This window comes from Cryptotermes secundus, unplaced genomic scaffold (assembly GCF_002891405.2).
Source record: "Cryptotermes secundus unplaced genomic scaffold, Csec_1.0 scaffold55, whole genome shotgun sequence".
NCBI lineage: Eukaryota > Metazoa > Arthropoda > Insecta > Blattodea > Kalotermitidae > Cryptotermes > Cryptotermes secundus.
In genome coordinates, this window is record NW_019740654.1 from 727,074 (window position 1) to 745,976 (window position 18,903).

General features: G+C 42.0%; 2 protein-coding genes across 3 annotated transcripts in view; one reads left to right on the forward strand and one right to left on the reverse strand.

The window, feature by feature from the left end:
* Positions 1-1,566, reverse strand: part of LOC111872331 (G-protein coupled receptor Mth2) — a 17,502-nt gene extending 15,936 nt beyond the window's left edge. The window contains exon 1 of one of the 2 annotated variants that reach the window (XM_023866086.2): positions 1,367-1,566. In XM_023866086.2, coding sequence (XP_023721854.1) covers positions 1,367-1,406 — 40 coding nt within the window. In that variant the 5' untranslated portion in view covers positions 1,407-1,566. Of the gene's footprint in view, positions 1-1,283; positions 1,323-1,366 lie in introns of those variants that run through there. The other variant, XM_023866087.2, reaches the window with a different exon arrangement.
* Positions 1-18,903, forward strand: part of LOC111872332 (RNA helicase aquarius) — an 83,152-nt gene that overhangs the window by 43,106 nt on the left and 21,143 nt on the right. The window contains exons 7-12 of the mRNA XM_023866088.2: positions 15,629-15,742; positions 15,880-15,983; positions 16,096-16,207; positions 17,181-17,394; positions 18,227-18,275; positions 18,675-18,772. Of these exons, the coding sequence (XP_023721856.1) occupies positions 15,629-15,742; positions 15,880-15,983; positions 16,096-16,207; positions 17,181-17,394; positions 18,227-18,275; positions 18,675-18,772 (691 nt within the window). The remainder of the gene's footprint in view (positions 1-15,628; positions 15,743-15,879; positions 15,984-16,095; positions 16,208-17,180; positions 17,395-18,226; positions 18,276-18,674; positions 18,773-18,903) is intronic.

The window sequence follows — 18,903 nt, forward strand, 5'->3', positions numbered from 1 at the left end:
AAAAAAAATTACACAGCGTGTTACTGAACAGTCTTGTTAACTGGCCAAGGAAATTCGTGTTTTGATGGAAGCCGAAGGTTTATCACCGTGTTCATAAACGCCGGTCTCTTCACCCCATTAAATCAATGGAATCCATGCTTTGACACTGTATGCATACCTCTGTATTTACACGAGACTCACTGCAATAATTACACCGACTGCGTTTTTCAGCGGGTATGCGCCTGTTCGCATATCGGCATACTTGTCAAAAATGGCACAACAACCAGCGCATTGTATGCTTCGACCTTGATTCTAAAACCGAAAGAGAGAGTGGCGCGAGACTTGTTTTTGAATGAGAAAATAAAAACACGTATTCGACTAAGCACCAAGGTTACGCTAACGTAAAAGGAAACAGATTTTTTTATGTTTATTCTGATGTGATGATTATAAACATGTATACAAAGAAAATCTATTGTGTGACAGTTTTTTCTACTGAACTTTGATCCAAAACAGCGCGGTTTTTGCACTTCTATATTTGTTTCTTGGTGTTCTTATAATGTTTATCAACCATAATGTGAAAAATTGTATCAATAGTGAATGATAATTTATTCTCCTTTAAGTAACATCATATATGTAAACTGTGTAGTAAGTGGTACGTACTATGTATGTCGTGCACGTGGGATACGGGGCAAGCCAGGCATCTACTGTCCCCTGTTTTTTGTTTAAGAATTTAAATTGAAAAAGGAAGGAAATTACTGAATATTAATATCGCGAAAATTATAATTATTTTTAGATGTGGCGCCAGGTGTATTTCCACATAAAAACCCTCAGCTCTAATCCGACCCGTAAAAAAAAAATATCTTGAACGGCGTAACATAAGTTTGTAAACAAATTTCCTGACGTTCATGATCTTACACACAAAAGAACAGACAATAACAAAGAAATCGCGTGTTCCAGCTTTTTGATTATCATCAGTATATATGTTTTAGTTACAGACAGCTTATTTTATACATTTATCGAAAAGGAGCGTATTTGTTGTGCTGTGTCATACTCCTATCTACCCCTGGGCCCCTTGAGGGGTCTCTCCCCTTCATTTTCCAATCAAAATTTGGTATGTGTTTATGCATGTCTTGCGTATCGCTTCCTTTCTGATCTAAACTTTAATACTGATCATTGAGTTCCCTAATTTGGGGAAGTCTGATAGAAATGGGGAAATAATATACTTATCAGTCTGCACGGCGATATGAAGATTGCCATATCTCGCAACGTTACACCGGATACAAAGTGTAATTACCATGACTCACCTTTGGTTTATATCCGTAACGTTGAATGGTGCTGATAAATATGATGATTCAGTACGGAAGAAATGTCTAACGTGTATAAATACCTGAAATTGCCGCTGTCCTGCTTGTACGTCTGTCGGCCATGCTGTGCTCACGCGTGGCTTGCACGACTGCGCTACCACGGACACTGTTAACTTCGCGTTACGTTGAGCCTGGACCTTGTTCGCCGAGCAGTCCGGCTCTTTGTGTTCATGTGTTTTCAGTGTTACGCGTTAAATGGATTCACGCGTCCGGAGACTGTTACTTGTCTAGGATAACATTTTTTTTTGTTTCCGTTGAGGTCATAGAAGCTGCTTATTAAGTAACATATGATTACGATATTTTTAACTGAATGTAATGTGGTTTTGTTTTCAGTGTGATTGGCAAGCCGATCTGGAGTCCTATGTAATTTACTTGCTTAGAGCCCCACCTGTACTACTGATGAGAGAAATACCTGCGCGTTTGAAACGAGACATTTCTGGAATGTGTGTAACTTAATAGATGAAGCATTGAAATGAATCCAACCAGTTCTTTTATATCTCTCTAAAGCACGTTGGTTACTGTCTGTACCACATCCTGGAGTCGACTCAGCCTCTAACAGATGAGTACCGGGACTATTCGTGGGGGTAAAGGGCGGCCGGCGCGTAAGGCTGAAAACCTGAGCCGATTGTCTAGAAAATGTGGGAGCCTCAACATCTGACAACCCTATGGGCCTCCGCGGCCTGCTACAGGGATAGCGCTACTATTTGTACTTTCCCACATGCTTTAACATTAAGAACTCGCGCGTTTCCTGCACAGTGCTTATATGGATTTTGAAGACCTTCAGAATAAACAGTGACAGCATTCATCATGCGATCTTTGTACGGGAAATTGTGTGTTTATTGAGATGTAAACTGAATTTTGAAATGTATCGAATGTATGGTGACCGCCTCTGTGGTCAAGTGATCAGAGCTCCTGGCTACATATCCATAGGTCCCGGGTTCAGTTCCCAGATTTTCTGAAAAGTAGCGGATCTGGAACTGGGTCCACTCAGCCTCGTGAGGATAATTGAGGAGCTACGTGAATGGAAAAGTAGAGGCTCCGGTCTAAAGAACCGAGATTAACGACCGTGAGGAATCGTTGCACTGACCACGTGACACGCTCTATCCTCAAAAGTTGGCACTAACTTCGCTGACAAGCGGCTGTCACTCGGTCGGTATATTTCGCTTGCGGACTACAGGCTACGGAATGTTTTAATCGAATTTATGGTTCCATATAATTAATAAAAATGTTAGATTCTGTGCATGAAGGGTTCTTGTCTTTCTTAAAGGTATTAATGTCTTTGATCGTGGGTTCGAATCCCATTTGGGGCCAGGATATATGTCCATGTTTGTCCAGTGTAAGTAGAATCGTCTGTATTGACCGATCTAGTAACCAAGTAGGTCTGCCGAAATCTTGCCAACGGCGTATCTCAAATCGTGGTACCAAAACAGCTTGCTATTGGTACCGTAAACCCACATTTCTACTTTTCAGTATTCCCATTGAATGCCGTTATTTTGAGCCCACTCAGAGTAAGCTTGTGCATGTAGAAGATAATGAAATTATAATTAGATTCTAAAGAATTCTGTCGATGGCGTGTAACACTCGGGATTAGGCCGCGCCGTAGCTCAAGCGGTTAGTCGCTGGCTTCCCACCGCGGCGGCCCAGGTTCGATCCCGGGTCTGGTCAAGTGGGATTTGTGGTGGACAGAGTGGCGCTGGGGCAGGTTTTCTCCGAGTACTTCGGTTTCCCCTGCCAATCTTCATCCCACCAAATTTTCCATCATCATAATCACCCGGGGCAGGCAACAATAGGCCAATCAGTGGCCGCCGTGCCGAGTGGACCCAGGTGGACTCCACCCCCCACTAAGCGAATTAAAAATTAAAACACTGGGGAATACTGCTTTTTTAAAACTTTGCACATCGTCCGGTATGGGGATCCGGGATAGCGATTGGCTATGGGCTGGACGATCAGGCGGTCGTAGTTCGAGTCCCGGTAGGGTCGCAGGAAAATTGCTGAAGACAAAGGGTATTCGTCATGGAGAAACAGAGCCCGGAAAACGTTAATTTTGCTTCTGCGTGCACGGGTTCGGGTCCAAGCCAACTTATTTTCTCATCGGTACGTGAACTTTGTACGTTTTATAGCACCCACTGTGGCGAGACGCGGGTAGATTACGAAATTGCATATCTTTCTGCGCGGGAGCGCTTGTTTAAATAGTCTGATCATTCCATGTTTATGCTTTATCAGCAGCACAGTTCGTAACATAAAAAGGCAAAGTTATCCTTGTGTTTAATTCATTAAGCACCACGCTATGAAGACATGTTTGGGAGTGGAGGAATAGCTCCACCATTCTTGACCTCGGCAGTGGATGGAGGTGAGTGGTCAGCTTCATACCCTGGCCGCTGGAAAAAGAGCTTCCTTGGTGCCCATTGGATATAAGGCTCTATGAGCCCGATAGCCGGTCTAGACACTATGCAGCAGAGAAAATTTTCTTTCCCCTGTCAGGAATCGAACCCAGGTCGTCCAGCACCTCACTATACCGACTGAGTTATCCCGGCTTCTCTGTGTGGTTCGCGGCGAATATTAAACAATGAGAAATGAAGCTTTGGTTTCCTATTTAGTTTAATTTTAGTGAATGGACTAAGAAGAGCTTCAGAATCCGGCTCCCAAATGAAGGTTTTCTTTCTACAGAATATCTTATACTGGGTTTATTCGATTCGACATTAGTCTGTCAGCACCGGTTCACGATGGTTCCTCGCTCTCGGATTTTCTTTTTTCTTCTACTCTGAAGATGTAGGCGATACGTTCCTCCGAAACGTCAGTTAACACAATATCTACACGGCGCCACATCCCAGAAGACGGCTTTCTTCATAGTCACCGCCGTGAGAACTTCAAATCTTGCGTGTACTTAATACTGATCTCTATCTGACCACCCACGTAGAGGACCAGGTCGCTTCAGGCGAGGTTCATGCTACGTTTATGATGTCTAGGCCACTTTTTATAGAGCTCTCCACTCTTCCACCCATTGTATACCATTTGCCACTGGGCTAATTTCTATTGGCATAATGACTAAAGTACGGGCTGGACGATCAAGGAATCAGGGTTCAGTTTTCGGCAGGGACAAGAGGGTTTTCTCTTTTCGACGACGCCCATACTGGCTCTGGAACCCACCCAGCCTCCTGTCCATTGTGTACCCCTCAAGAAATGAAGAATTTGCGTCTTTCATAATGGATACCAGCGTTCGTAGACGAACCTAGAACCCGGGAGTAGCACGGCTTGGCCTTCAGCAGTGCCTCTGCTGTACTGGCTGCTGTTAGTGGCGTCTAGTCGTGAATAATTAATGCCGCAGCACGTTCAGTTCTCATTACCATGTGACTTTCTTTTAAGTTGCGCTGATGTAATTGTGAATGTTTTCCTAAGACATCTGCTGTAGACGTCAACCGGGAACTTTATCATGCGGACCATTAGTGCTCTTGTACATGCAAACGTGGTATTATGCTTACACATTCAGTCCCTGCCGTATCTTCGTCCGTCAGAGGTTCCGCGAGAGATGACACAAGACCCCGCCTCCTTGCAGGCCTACGTCTGATTCTCTTTACTGTTTGCATCCTGTTGTGTATCATGATTTGTTATATCCTAGCCGTCAACACGGCAGTAAAAAGTAAATCAATCTAATTGTTTACACCGGTTTTATTTAATAATTGATACGTGTTTCGGTCCACATTTACGACCATCTTCAGGCAGTTTCATTAAATACTCGTACTTATCATGTTATTGAAATATCCTAATGTGGATCCATATTAGTGTTAATCATATAATACATGTAACTATTACAAAGTCGTAAAAATATTATTAATTTATTTTTTAATATTTAAAATTCTCTCGTCATTATCATGTACAATTTTGTTATATTGTCGCGTATTGTAGGTGGTGTTTTATCATCCGGGGTTCGCTATTGTATTACAGTATATTTTTGGAGCTATTCACATATAATGTCATTAGTTTCAGTTTGTATATGTTTCTTTATGTCTTCTTGAATATGACATCGTGATTGAGTTTTTTCTTTACTAACTTCGCCGACAAGCGGCGGTCGCTCGGTCGCTATAGTTCGCTTGCGGACTCAAGCCACGGAGTTTTTTTCTTTACAGTGGGCTATATACTTACCGTGTGGACGTTTGTTTTTGTGTCGTACCTGTTCCTGGTTTCAGTTTAAACCACTGTGTGAAGCAGACAGCAAACTAGGTTTCTTTCTTGGCTCGTTCTTCTACCCTGAAAATGTAGTCGACATGTTCCTCCGAAACGTCAATTGACTTTCGACTGGCAATACGGCGTTATATCCCAGGAGATAAAACTCTTATTACTAATAGTGTTTGTATCTGTATTAGAAATCACACACCAAATGACTTTGAAACACCGTGATGTAAGAACATTCGTATCAGTGAACCATTCCATACAAGTCCAATTTCCGGATTTGATGATCCTATTTCTGACTGTGAGCCTGTATGCCTGGGTTGTGACGGTACGTGACTATGAAAGTAACAATTATAAAGGGCTGCGCCATAGCTCAAGCAGTTAGTCGCTGGATTCCCATCGCGGCGGTCCGGTTTCGATCCCGGGTCTGGTCAAGTGGGATTTGTGATGGACAAAGTGGCGCTGGGGTAGGATTTTTTCCGAGTACTTCGGTTTCCTCCACAATCACCCTCACCTATCATCTGGGGCCCTGAAAGTTAAAGTTTATTTAGGATTACTGGGTTTTTGGTCTTGGTGCGTCGGTATTCTGAAGAACACTAAAGAACACAACGTTTCGAATGAGTGACTGAGGTTAGCTCTTTCTGACGGACTCAGAAGTGTCCCCCCCCTCCTGAGGACAGAAATGGGTCCAGTTTCCGAAACGTGTTCTTTAACGTTCTTTAGAATACCGGGCGATGGACGAAACCAACAATAAATTAGTAATCCTGAGTGTCAGAATCGTCAGAACCCTATAGAATCTAATTTGAAGTTTCTTTCGTTTACTTCTTTTTTTCTTTCTATTCAAAGTTTTGTGTACTCTAATTCGCCATATGACGCCTGATGTAACCTGAGTTACTACAACATCCAGTTAAGACACGTTCCAGCCATTTGCAGCATGGCGCCCTTTGTGAACCATCACACTTGACATAAAAGAGAACTGGCACTCGGTAATTTGCTAGCGTCTGGGACACCATTTCCATATTAGTGCAGCTGCATGGATACATGGATCGTACAGCTTTACACCATGCTCAAGGAGACTTATGTCACGGATGTCTGTGTATTCTTCTATATAACATGGCGCTTTAAGTTGAAACGAAGGCTGTTTTCTTTTATCCTGTCTCGCTACATCTTGGAGTCAACTTGCACATAAGTAAGACGCGGTCCCTTTACTAGCTAATGCCAAGGTGGTTTTGTGTTACATAAGTGTACCAGAATAATTCATCGACATGCGTTTACAGTGTGTATTGTAATTTACCATTTACACAAATTCCAATACAGATGACCTTACTGTCCTTCATCTTGTTGTAGCAATCCTTTATTTTTAACATGTAATATCATGAACAAGTTATTTAACGATGGTTTGACAAACTGCCGCGGTAACGTTTTTACCGATCCGTTGCCTAACAACGATAGAAGATTTACATATATACACAGACTGATGGTAGAGATTTATGACGAACACCGTTGAGATGGGCTAAGGTGCCATGATATGCATACCAAGTTTCATAAAAATTGGTTCAGCCATTTAAAAGTTGATAAGGGGGATATACAAACACATAGGCGACATGGAGATCGCATAAGCCAACTTTAATTTTTTTTTTTTCGAAATACGTCCCATAAACAGAGAAACGTATTTCGCTGAACTTCAATATGGGAGACTTGCATTAAAGGTTGCTGCGGAATTCCGACTTGTAGCCGTACTAATTCGTAATGAGGCTTGGTTTGTATCTGGCCTAGAAAACCGAAATTAACGGCCATGGGGATTCGTTGCCCTGACCACGCTACACCCTCTATCCGCTAAAGTTGGCACTAACTTCGCCGACAAGCGGCGGTCGCTGAGTCGGTATAGTTCGCTTGCGGACTAAAGCCACGGAGTTTGTTTTGATAACGTTAGCTTTATCTACTACTGAGACTCACACGGCACTTACCCCTTCCCCAGATCTCTAACCTTTGTGTTCACACCAATGTTGGGTAGTGAGTGGTAACTGGGCTGCTGTCTACAAGCAACATAGAATAGAAGGGAGGACCGAAGTACACAGGAGGGGAGATAGGGTGAAGAGCCGCCATCCCCTCCATGAATGGGAAGTCTTCCCATGTCCTTAGTATGTTAGTATCGGTTTGGTGTGGCTGTACGTATGCAGAGACCCTTACCGACGTAGTTTAACGCCAGTTTCTGCCAGCGTAATTGAATGTTCTGGTTTGCTGACGTAATTTAATATCCTTGGTCTTTTTTCTAGTGAGCCACCGGTATTAGATCACCATCTGGTGAAGTGTAAAACTGTTGATGCGACATCTTGCGGCCGTCACTGAAATCCCAACACATGCTCCCGTCCAATGGGTACCGTGGCCGATTTTCCCGGGGGTAAAGCGGTCTGGGCATGAAGCTGACCACCATCTATTGCCGATGTCAAAAATGGTGGAACTATACTTGCACTCCCCCATATGTCTCCATAATTAATTAAGCGCAGGGACTTTTTTTTTTGCCCTTGGAGTTCAAGGTCACAGTGATTCTCGGGTAATCCGTACCGCTCAGACAACACCTGCGTTCCTCGCAAGTTTCCATTTACACGCAAGGGCGTGCCACTTGCAGACACTCCTTTATTGTTCTGTAGAGTTCGTACTCGATTTGAGAACTACGTAAGGAGAAGGGAGAAGAATTTTAATAATCCAGCTAGATCTATATAAATAGTGTAAAACAGTAGTGTCAGTGCCACGTGATTGCTGAATTAAAGATGGCTTCCGTTTGTATGCTTTATATCAGTTCTAGATACGTACCTAACAATATGGAAAATGTTTCCTATTCTGTCCAGCTGAAGAAGAATGAACAGACGTTTCGAAGTGTAGTGATTTTTGTGTACAAAAAGGAACAGGAACTATAGAAAACGTCCAGAAGAATAGTCTTAAGCTATGTAACGCCAATCTTAAACTCAATTCATAAGAACAACCGTCTCCTCGGTCGACACATCTTGCAGTTCTGAACCGTCCTGGACGGAGTGACAAACTCTTGAATACAGATGCAACTTAAAGCACTGTTTTCCTTTGTGGTCTAGTGGCCAGAGTGCCTGGCTACAGATCCAGGGGTCCCGGGTTCGATTCCTGGCGCTACCAGATTTTTCTGAGTAGTAGTATGTCTGGAACGGGGTCCACTTGGCCTCGTGAGGATAATTGAGGAGCTATTTCAAGGAGGTAGCGGATGCGATCTAGAAAACAGAGATTAACCGCCGTGGGGATTCGTTGCGCTGACCACGCGACACCCTCTATCCTCAAAAGTTGGCACTAACTTCGTCGACAAGCGGCGGTCGCTCGGTCGGTATAGTTCTCTTGCGGACTCAAGCCACGGAGTTTGTTTTTGTTTGTTTAATATAGAAAGGGGAAGGAAGTAAAGGTACAAAAAGTTAAAGGAGATAAAGAAGGGGCGAAGAATGAAGCTACGAAAGAAGTGATTCTTTGTTAAATTTAAACTGGCCTTTTCCACTAATAGACTAAATAATGTTATGAGAAATTAGCAGTCCGTATGATTTAACCACTTGTGTCTTCTACAATACAATTAATTATAATCGCGGTTATGCTTATGTTACTAAGATGCGAGCGTAACAGAACGATGATTTATGTTAAGAAGTTTGATAACGGTGTGGTCAGAACTGTAAATAGTGCTACGTTATTTATACATGTTCTCCAGTGTTTGCTGCGGTCATAATACGTTGTCAAGTTTGATAGCCCGTATCTAAAATGGGCCTGTATAGGCTGTATAAAAGGTAACGGGCCGTGGAGGCCCATAGGCTTGTGAGACGTCTGGGCTCCCACATTTTATAGACAATCGGCTCACAGATGGCGGTCTGGTTGTCAGCCTTTACTCCCAGGAAGATTCCTGGCACTCATTTCTGTTAGAGGCTGAGTCGACCCCACGGCTGTAGTGCAGTTGGAAGGATTAGGTCAAGTGAAGAATCCAATGAGCTCATCGGGAATCGAACCCGCAACCTTCCGGCTTGTAGCACAGTGCCTCGACCAACTACACCATTGCGTGCCCCATCGTTATACTTTCGTACAATTCATAATCTAGTTTCCAGAGCTGCAACGTTCAACCCCTCCCCCCCGCTTGTGGTTGACCTCTTCACCAACATATTTTTAATATAGCCTATAAGGATATGCACCGTGGACCTGCATTGATATTTAAAAAGTTATTTTGGGGGGGGGGTAAATTGATACAATACTTCAGTGGAGAAAAACATGCAAGGAAGAAACCATTTTGAAGGCTTAAGCGCAGATGGAAGAATGCTGTCAGAATGGATCTTAAGCAGATGGGTATTATGAGACTTTGAACGGGATTAATTTAGCTGAGGATAGGAATAAGTGGTTGGCTCTTGTGAACACGGCAGTGAACCTTCCATTTATATAATAGCAGGACATTTCTTGACCATCTGGACAGTTACTGACCGAGCTATGGAACGACATTTAAATTACCAAAGAAGGAGGCGGAGACCCGCAGAATAGGAATAGCCAACTTTTGAGATGATACTGTCATAATAACATTTTGTGTGGGCTGTGGAATGCATTTCTTCTGAACGCACACGGCTCTTGTCCTGCTGCTGGCGCCAAGAGGCCTTTTGCTTGGTGCAGGAAACAGGCAATGAACAACTTCAAGATGAGGAAATTCATTTCAACCACCATGTTCAGCTGCCTAGGCCAACTTCTCGTGGTATTGCAGTGCAGATACCACATATCAGAGAGAACTCAACTTTCCCATAGCTCAAGCGGTTAGTCGCTGGCTTCCCACCGCGGCGGCCCAGGTTCGATTCCAGGTCTGGTCAAGTGGGATTTGTGGTGGACAAAGTGGCGCTGGGGCAGGTTTCCTCCGAGTACTTCGGTTTCCCCTGCCAATCTTCATTCCACCAATTGCTCCACAATCACCCTCACCTATCATCTGGTGCTGGTACAATAGGCCAGAAGTGGCCGCAGTACAAGGGACTTAGTCCCACCCCACTAGCATTAAAAAAAAACTGTATAATTTGAGGTACTGCCCCCGCATTTGTCGCGAGTGGTTCAGGAATGCAACAAAAACAGTCGATCTTCGGGCTGAAATTTCAACCCAGCACCCCCTGAATAAGAAGCATGAGTTCTACCTACTCAGCTGGTGGTTAGGTTACTTAATGACGCTGATTCTACTCTAGTCGTAGTGTAATAGGAAATAAGATATGGTCGCGAATGATCAGTAGGTAATGATTTTGTCTGTTTGAAATGTAACATCCGCCTCGCTGTCTGTTTGTGTTGTCCCGTGTAGGTAGCGACCTTGCGACTGGCTGATCCCCCATCGAAGAAGTCCGACCAAATGTCTAGAAGATTCATAGTTTCGAGGTAATAGTGATGGGACAGCCCAATGGGCCTAATCCGTCAAGGCAGAAGAAACAGAAGACAGCAACATTCTGGCGTAATCATGGAAAATCTTAGGAAAACAGTAGAACCTGCATAATTATGGCAGCTAGTTTACCTGCTGGGGTTCGAACAGGTTACATCCCGAGCACACAGTGGGCGCTGCAACACTGTGCTGTGTAACTATTGTATCTACGGATTAGAACTAGATTTATGCATTTTTTTTGCTAGTGGGGTGGGACTAAGTCCCTTGTACTGCGGCCACTTCTGGCCTACTGTACCGGCCCCAGATGATAGGTGATGGTGATTGTGGAGCAATTGGTGGAATGAAGATTGGCAGGGGAAACCTGCCCCAGGGCCACTTTGTCCACCACAAATCCCACTTGAGCAGACCCAGGATCGGGGAGCCAGCGACTAACCGCTTGAGCTGATGCAGTTAATACTAATCTGATAACTGGACACATAATTTTTGAAAGGTGTAAAGGTTTCTGACGGTGGTATGTAACATTTGGGATTGCTGGGTTTCTGGACTTCGTTATCCGGTATTGTAAAGAACATAATATTTCGGAAAGTGGATCTATTTCTGTCCTCATGTGAGGGGGTGGGAGACACTTTATTGGGCCCGTTAGAAAGCGCTGAGCTGGTCCAGTGAGATTAACTTTTCTGACGGACATAACAATGGGTGTCTCCCACCCCCTCACCTGAGCTCTAAAGAAATCCAGTTTCCGAAACGTTTTGTTCTTTATAATTCCGGACGATGGACAGAGTAAACCCAAGACAAAACCTTTGAGCAAATAATTTTGTCTGAAAAGAATAGAGAGAGTGCCCAGCTGTTTCGTAAATGAAATTCTTTACAAAAGTCAGATCTACAGGACTTTACATTCTATTACTGAATCTTCCTATGTAACGTTTATTTTTAACTGTCGTTCTCGAGATTCGAACTCAGGGTTTCGGTACTAGCGACCTACTTACAGTTAACCAGTTAATGGTCGGACTGCCTCACTCCGTAAGGAGTGGCCGGGGAGCGGTATCATGCAAAGAGAAAGGTTACGGAAAGGTCACTGTGTACATCACATGCTTTATTCAACATGGCGGCTGTCATTATTTGATCATTGTCTGCTGATGGTCCAATGCGTATCCTTTTCAGTAAGCCAAGTCGCAAACTGCTGACCCAATTTTACTATGGACTGTGACATGACAGTGCGCTTAGTATCTTCTTCTGACTTGCCAAGTACGAGCTCGAAGATAGTTCTGATTGCCTGATAACTTGTGCGAAAGCTTTCTCGGCAGTGCTGTAGTAGACGCACATTGTCGTCAGTTTGTATACTATTCAGTATGAGTAGTTTGGTTATGATTCTGACATCATTGACTTTGGTGCAATTAAGCTTATCTCCTGATTCATAAACTGGTCTAGCGATATGACAAAGCCCATCGAAAAATATTCGGTTGATCTTTGTTCCCAGAGCATGAAACAATCATTCAGGTTTCATCCTATTTTACTATCGTAATGGTAATGCTTGGAAGGAGGATGGGGTGGGCAGGGCACGTAGCACGAATGGGGGAGAAGAAGAATGTATATGGAATATTGGTGGGAAAACCAGAAGGAAAGAAACCACTGGGAAGACCAAGGCGTAGGTGGGTGGACAGTATTAAATGAATCTTACGGAGGATGTGTTTGTATGGATTGGATTGATATGACTCAGGATAGGGACCAGTGGAGGGCTCGTGTGAATATGGTAATGAACCTTCGGGTTCCATAAAATGCTAAGAAATTGTTTAATAACTGCAGAATTGGCGGCTCCTCAAGAAGGGCTCAGCTCCACGAGCAAGTGAGAGTAAATGGTGATGCTTGGAAGTATGGTAACACAGTCCGGCGATTGATGCTACGCGCTCAGGTTACAGACAGTACGAATTCTGTCAGTAGATGAATCTGTCAACAGTAGTCTCCCTGTCAACTGATGCTGTTTGGAAGGACGTACTGCAACCCCTATTTTGTTTATTCATTGCTGAATGATGTGATTGGCTTGTGAATTCTGGTACGAATTTGTACTTAAGCGTTCCATCTCCTGCTCGTGTAAGCCTGTTCTGTCCAACGTTTAAGAGGCCTACCAACATCTTTTTTTTTCTATCAGTATTTCTTGTTCTTTCTTTTTCCACCTCGTGAATTGTTATAGTCCTTTTGGCGTACTATCCAGATGTTATAGGCCGTGCCGTAGCTCAAGCTTCCCACCGGTCGGCTCCAGTCCCAGGTCAGGTCATGTGGGATTTGTGGTGGACAAAGTGTTACTGGGGCAGGTTTTATGTGAATACTTCGGTTTCCCCTGCAAATTCTCGTTCCACCATCTGCTCCATGTTCATTGATTGTCCTGTCATCGAGCCAGTATTGTCTCGATACTGATTGGGTCGCTAAATAAGAACTTAGACGCTAAACCACTTCAGTCTACGTGAAGTAATTTTTTCTCATGCCGTTTTAGGCGCTTTCTTAACCTTGCCAAGGCCCCTATTAAATCGATTACTCCATCCGTCTACTCGTTTGTGCGCACAAAATAACACGAGAACCACTGTACCGATTTTTATGAAATTTGATGTTGGGTAGTTTTAATAAAATTTTGGGCACATCCAATTTTGGTTACAGTCGGACTAATGAAACGTATTATTTTCCATGAAGACGTACATGCGTAGCGTAGCTGAGTCGGTTGGACAGCAGAGGAATTTGGGTTCGATTCCCGGCAAGAGAAAGGGGTATTTCTTTTCTGTACTGTGTCCAGACCGGCTCTGGGATCCATCCAACCTCCTTTTGAATGCATATCGGGGACGCTTCCCCCAGGAGTAAAAGGAGCAGGGGCATGAAGCTGACCACTCACCTCTGTCCAGTAACGAGATCAAGAATGGTGGAGCCCATACCATCACTCCCCCACACGGCTTCGTAGTGTGGCGCCTAATTAATTAAGCACAAGGAGAACTTTGCCTTTCATCTTTACTTGCACGAAACTCGAGCATATGCCGCTGAATATTTATTGGCGCGAAACATGTTTAGAATAAAAATCACAGAGAAAACTGAAGCACATAATTTACATCACATGCTCTTTTCCTGTAAGTCTTACTTGTTTTGAGGTAGCTAATCAAAAGAGAATGTACTCCTTAGAATTTTTATATTATGCATACATTTTGTAATGTGTTTTTATGTACTTACAATTTCAGAAGTTTTAGTTACGTCCAAAATCCGCCAAAAAAAAAAATGTTTTTTTTCTTTGGTGTTACAGTAATGCCTACATTATCTATCACCCACAGATGAATTAGCAGCAGTGAGCCAGTAGAAATGATCTGGCCTGCTTTATCGTCCCCATAGAAGTGGTTCTCACATGCTGACCTAGAGATAATGCCAAATGCTTTTTTCATATCTCTCCAAGCAAATGTCAGAATATTGCCTCAGTTAGAAGACCGAATGTTCCTTCCACATTTTTTTAATAATTCATCTACTATCTGACACTATGGAGTCGAAATACTGGCAGCTCCATAAAATAAACCATAAAAGAAAGATAACTTGCTTTGAATGTAGGTTCGCTTAAGTCTGAATTTAGCATCACGCTTTTTACGCTTTATAGACTGATCTTTTGTTGTTGGTAATTGTGGGCTAGAGAACTGGCTGCACTGATTAATTCAGCTTTATATAAGAACATGCGACTCAGTGCAGTAGTAACATTGTCTCAACATCAGAGATTATGTTGCCTAAATAAGATTTGATGATGGTCGTAAAGACATGTGAGGAGTTATTTCGGAGGAAGGGAAGAACTTAGTGCGTTTGAGAATTTTTGTGAAGAAAATACACAACAAACTTCAGTCCTGTTTCTTAGCTGACATCTAGCGGACAGCTCCCATGTTGCAACGCACACATTGCGTTGTCATGTTCTCCTGGTGGTGTTTGTCACTGTGAGAGTAACACTTTAACTGTTTAAAGCTCAGTTATTAATGCATGTACTGCCTCTTGAACATTTAAGAATTTTTCTTCTTAGTGGGGTGAGACTTAGTCCATTTGGTAATGCGGCCATTACTGGCCTATTGTACCAACCCCAGATGATAGGTGAAGGTGATTGTGGAGCAGTTGGTGGGATGAAGATTGGCAGGGGAAACTGAATTACTCGGAGGAAATCTGCCCCAGTGCCACTTTGTTCACCACAAATCCCACATGACTTGACCTGTGGTTGAACCCGGGCCACCGCGGTCTGAGCTATGGCACGGCCTTCAACATTTAAGAATGCTTCATTTTATCCACATATTGTGCTACCTGGTGTTATATGATTCTCAGAATAAACACTGATTTTTCCTTAAATAACATTAATCGGTTTATCTTTGTAATGGAGATGCAGTGTATTTTCTGTGAATCATCACCTGAATTTTTAGTATTATGTATTAGGTAGGTTTCAATTTTTAAAGGTTTAGAACATATGATACAGTTTTCAAGCCTCTTTCTCAACTTGACTCACTTGTATTCTGAAGATGGAGGTTTTCCTCAGAAACACTGGTACCCTCCTATGAGGTGATGTCATAACTCAAGAAACCAAAGTATGAACTCTGCTTCAGATGGATATATAGGCCAGTCTTATACATCACATTTGAATTTTTAAATTTTCTTAAATTACCAGCTTTCCTCCAAACTTGTTCCCATAGAAGCAGAACTTTTTGATTCATGTGAGTATTTGTCTTCTTTGTAGTTGCTGGACATGCTTAAATTCTACTCACGATTTGAAATCAGTGATGAGACAGGGGACCCTCTCACAGATCATGACATGACTGAGATACATTACTCCAGAATTAAGTCACTACAGGTAAGTTAGCATTTTTGTACTAGGACATGTTTGATCTGTATATCCTAAAGCAGATAATACACTCCGTTACAGTACACTTTTTTCATTACAATTTTATTACATGTGTGATTTGTAATTTGATGTTTTCAATGTCACAGAAAGCAGCATTTGCAAAGTTCCCAGATTTACGTGACTTTTCTTTGGCAAATGTTGCAAGTGTGGATACAAGAGAGGCACTGTTGAAGCACTTTGGACCACTCAGGTATGAATGTGGAGTAGTCATATAGTTCTAAAAGAATACAGAAATACTGTTTCAATTTACTTTGAAGTTATTGGTCTTTGTTTTATTGAACAGAAACTTGTTTTCTTTACAGCCAGGAGAAGTTGAGGAGTATTGCAACATATCTCAACTTAGTCCCACCTCCTGACAAGGCTGAAGTGGAGGATTGGTTCCGATTTGATAATGACTTTCTCCTCGAACTTCTGGTATGATCTGTCTTACACGCAACTAAAATTTACTTCTGTGTACAGAAATTATATACATCTGTTTTGTCTGAACAAGATACTGGTACTGTTCTGAGATGTATTTCCTGATTGTTTGTACTTACACTGGTGTACATGATTATAATGCACAATTGTGCATGTACTGTTTTGATAGTTTTCATGTCATTATGGTGGTGGCAATGGTAGTGGTATATTTAGAGCCACTACAGTTACTAAGGTTAAAAATGTCTCACAACACTGTAGAATATATTCAGAATTTGCACCACATTTCACGTGTACAGACTAACCAGTCAGATTTGGAAAGTGTGTCACTGTAGGACTCTTGGGTACCATGCCCTACTTCATCAGCCAGAATACTGTTATTATTTCTTTTATGGGTGGATGACTGCCATGTTTCTCTACAGTAGTATGTTTATATTAAAGTTTTCTAAGGCGCTTTTTGAATAATATGTGTGCACCTACTAATTTTGACATGTTCATTCCCCCATTTGTATTCATATAATGATGCCACTTTGGGTTAATAGACAGTGATAAAATTTGGTAATGTGAGATTCTTCTGAACTTTATCCATAAAATTAGGTTGGGGGTGGTCAAAATTCAGCAATATGGGATAAAATTTTGCATGAAGATTTAGTTAATAGATACATTTCTATAAATAACAATTAGACCAAAGAATTTTTCAGGCAGAATATACAGGTGAATATATTCTGTCATTTTTATTTCATTCATGAAATGGATTTCATAAATGAAGGTGCACAGAATATGCCTATTATTTTTCCTTTGCTTGCCCAGTTTTTGTGCCCATACTGTTGTGCAGCAACATGTGATACTCACTTGCATGTCTCAGGAAGTGTTCTGAAGTAATGTGAGCATAACTAACAACTTTCAGTATCTCTTCTCTTCTCTCTCTTATTAGAATAAAAATGCAAATGCAAAGCTATGTTTTTATCTGCAGGTGTCACGGCATGAGCGACGTGCCTCACAGCTGCAAGCCCTGAATGAGATGCCTCTATATCCAACAGAGGATATCATCTGGAATGAAAATATTGTCCCAAGTGAATATTTCTCTGGAGAAGGTTGCCTGGCTCTACCAAAACTCAACTTACAGTTTCTCACACTACATGATTATCTGCTGCGCAATTTCAATCTATTCCGACTGGAGTCAACATGTATGTATCAGAACCTTCTGTAACTACTCATAAGTAAGTAAAAAGTAAAGCTATCCCTGTACCAGGCTGTGAAGGCCCATAGGGTTGTGAAACGTTGAGGGTCCCACATTATCTAGACAATCAGCTCAAAGATAGCGGTAAGATTGTCAGCCTTATGTGCTGGCCGCGCATAATTATTTAATTAATTCCTGGTACTCATTTCTGTTAGAGGCTTAGTGAACCCCAGGGCCACAGTGTGGCTGGAAGGATTAGGTCAATTGAAAAAATCCAGTGACCTCATTGGGACTTGAACCCGCAACCTTCCTGCTTGTAGCATAGCGCCTCAACCAACTACACTACCGTGTGCACTCATACTGTTTCATAACATTGTAATGCAGAACATGCAGGTATGCATCTGATTTCAGCTTATCATCATCAAAACTTCAAGCATATAAGACAGAGAAGTATGAAATTCTTAGTGAGGTGATATTGAATGGATGAGAACATGGCCCTATTATATTGGCCATTATTCACCAATTTGTGTTAAATGGAAATATGACCACATGTATGATTAAGAGGCCAAAAAGTTAATGCTGTTTCAAAATTATAATGAACTAGGTTAGAACTTGAAATATACATTCACTAAAGGATAAAGGAATTCTCCCATTACTCTCCATTAGAGAAATAATTTAAAGATTCTAAGTAATGCCATCTGTCTGAGTAAATAAACAAAGTAATCTTTATGTGACTGTCACTTGACCTGTTCAGCCACTTGAGAAATATACTGCAGTATTTATATTGAAGTGAGGTTGTTTGATCAATATTTGTAGTAATTTGGTTTCCTCTTTTGTAGATGAAATTCGACAGGATATTGAAGATGCAGTCAGTAGATTAAGTCCATGGTAAGTGACACATTTAAATGTGACTAGTTTCCTGGGTCCAGTAACTTATGCTACTCACTAATACAGACACTATGGAATTATTCTGTTTTAAATGAGAGTAGAAAGATGCATCGGTGCAGGTGTTCTTCACTGTAAAACATATTCACAAAATTTTTGACCCACTAATGTAAGTTAAGTCACATGAATATTTTTCTCAGTCTCTTTCTAAACTAAAACATCTTTGAGTTGATGAATATTTAACTAAATAACTTGAGATTACCAGCTATTTGGAATAATTTTACTGTTTATGAATGTTATTAATTTGCTGTTATGGCCACTTCCTGTTTGTTAGTGGCAACACTTCTGTGCACTTACTTGCTATACGGCAGGCTGTGTGACCTCATGTTTTATATTCTTCAGGAAGGCAGAAGATGGCAGCATCTTCTATGGAGGGTGGGCTCGTATGGCGCAGCCAATTGTCAATTTTGCTGTTGTTGAAGTGGCCAAGCCTAACATTGGTAAGAGATACACACTAGAACTAGATGTTTTCAAGTACATGGTAAGAACATGGTGTAAATTATTGGTACTCTAATGAAGGCATTGAGCTAATGAAGAGCAGAGTTTGCTGTATATCTTAGAAAGATATGAT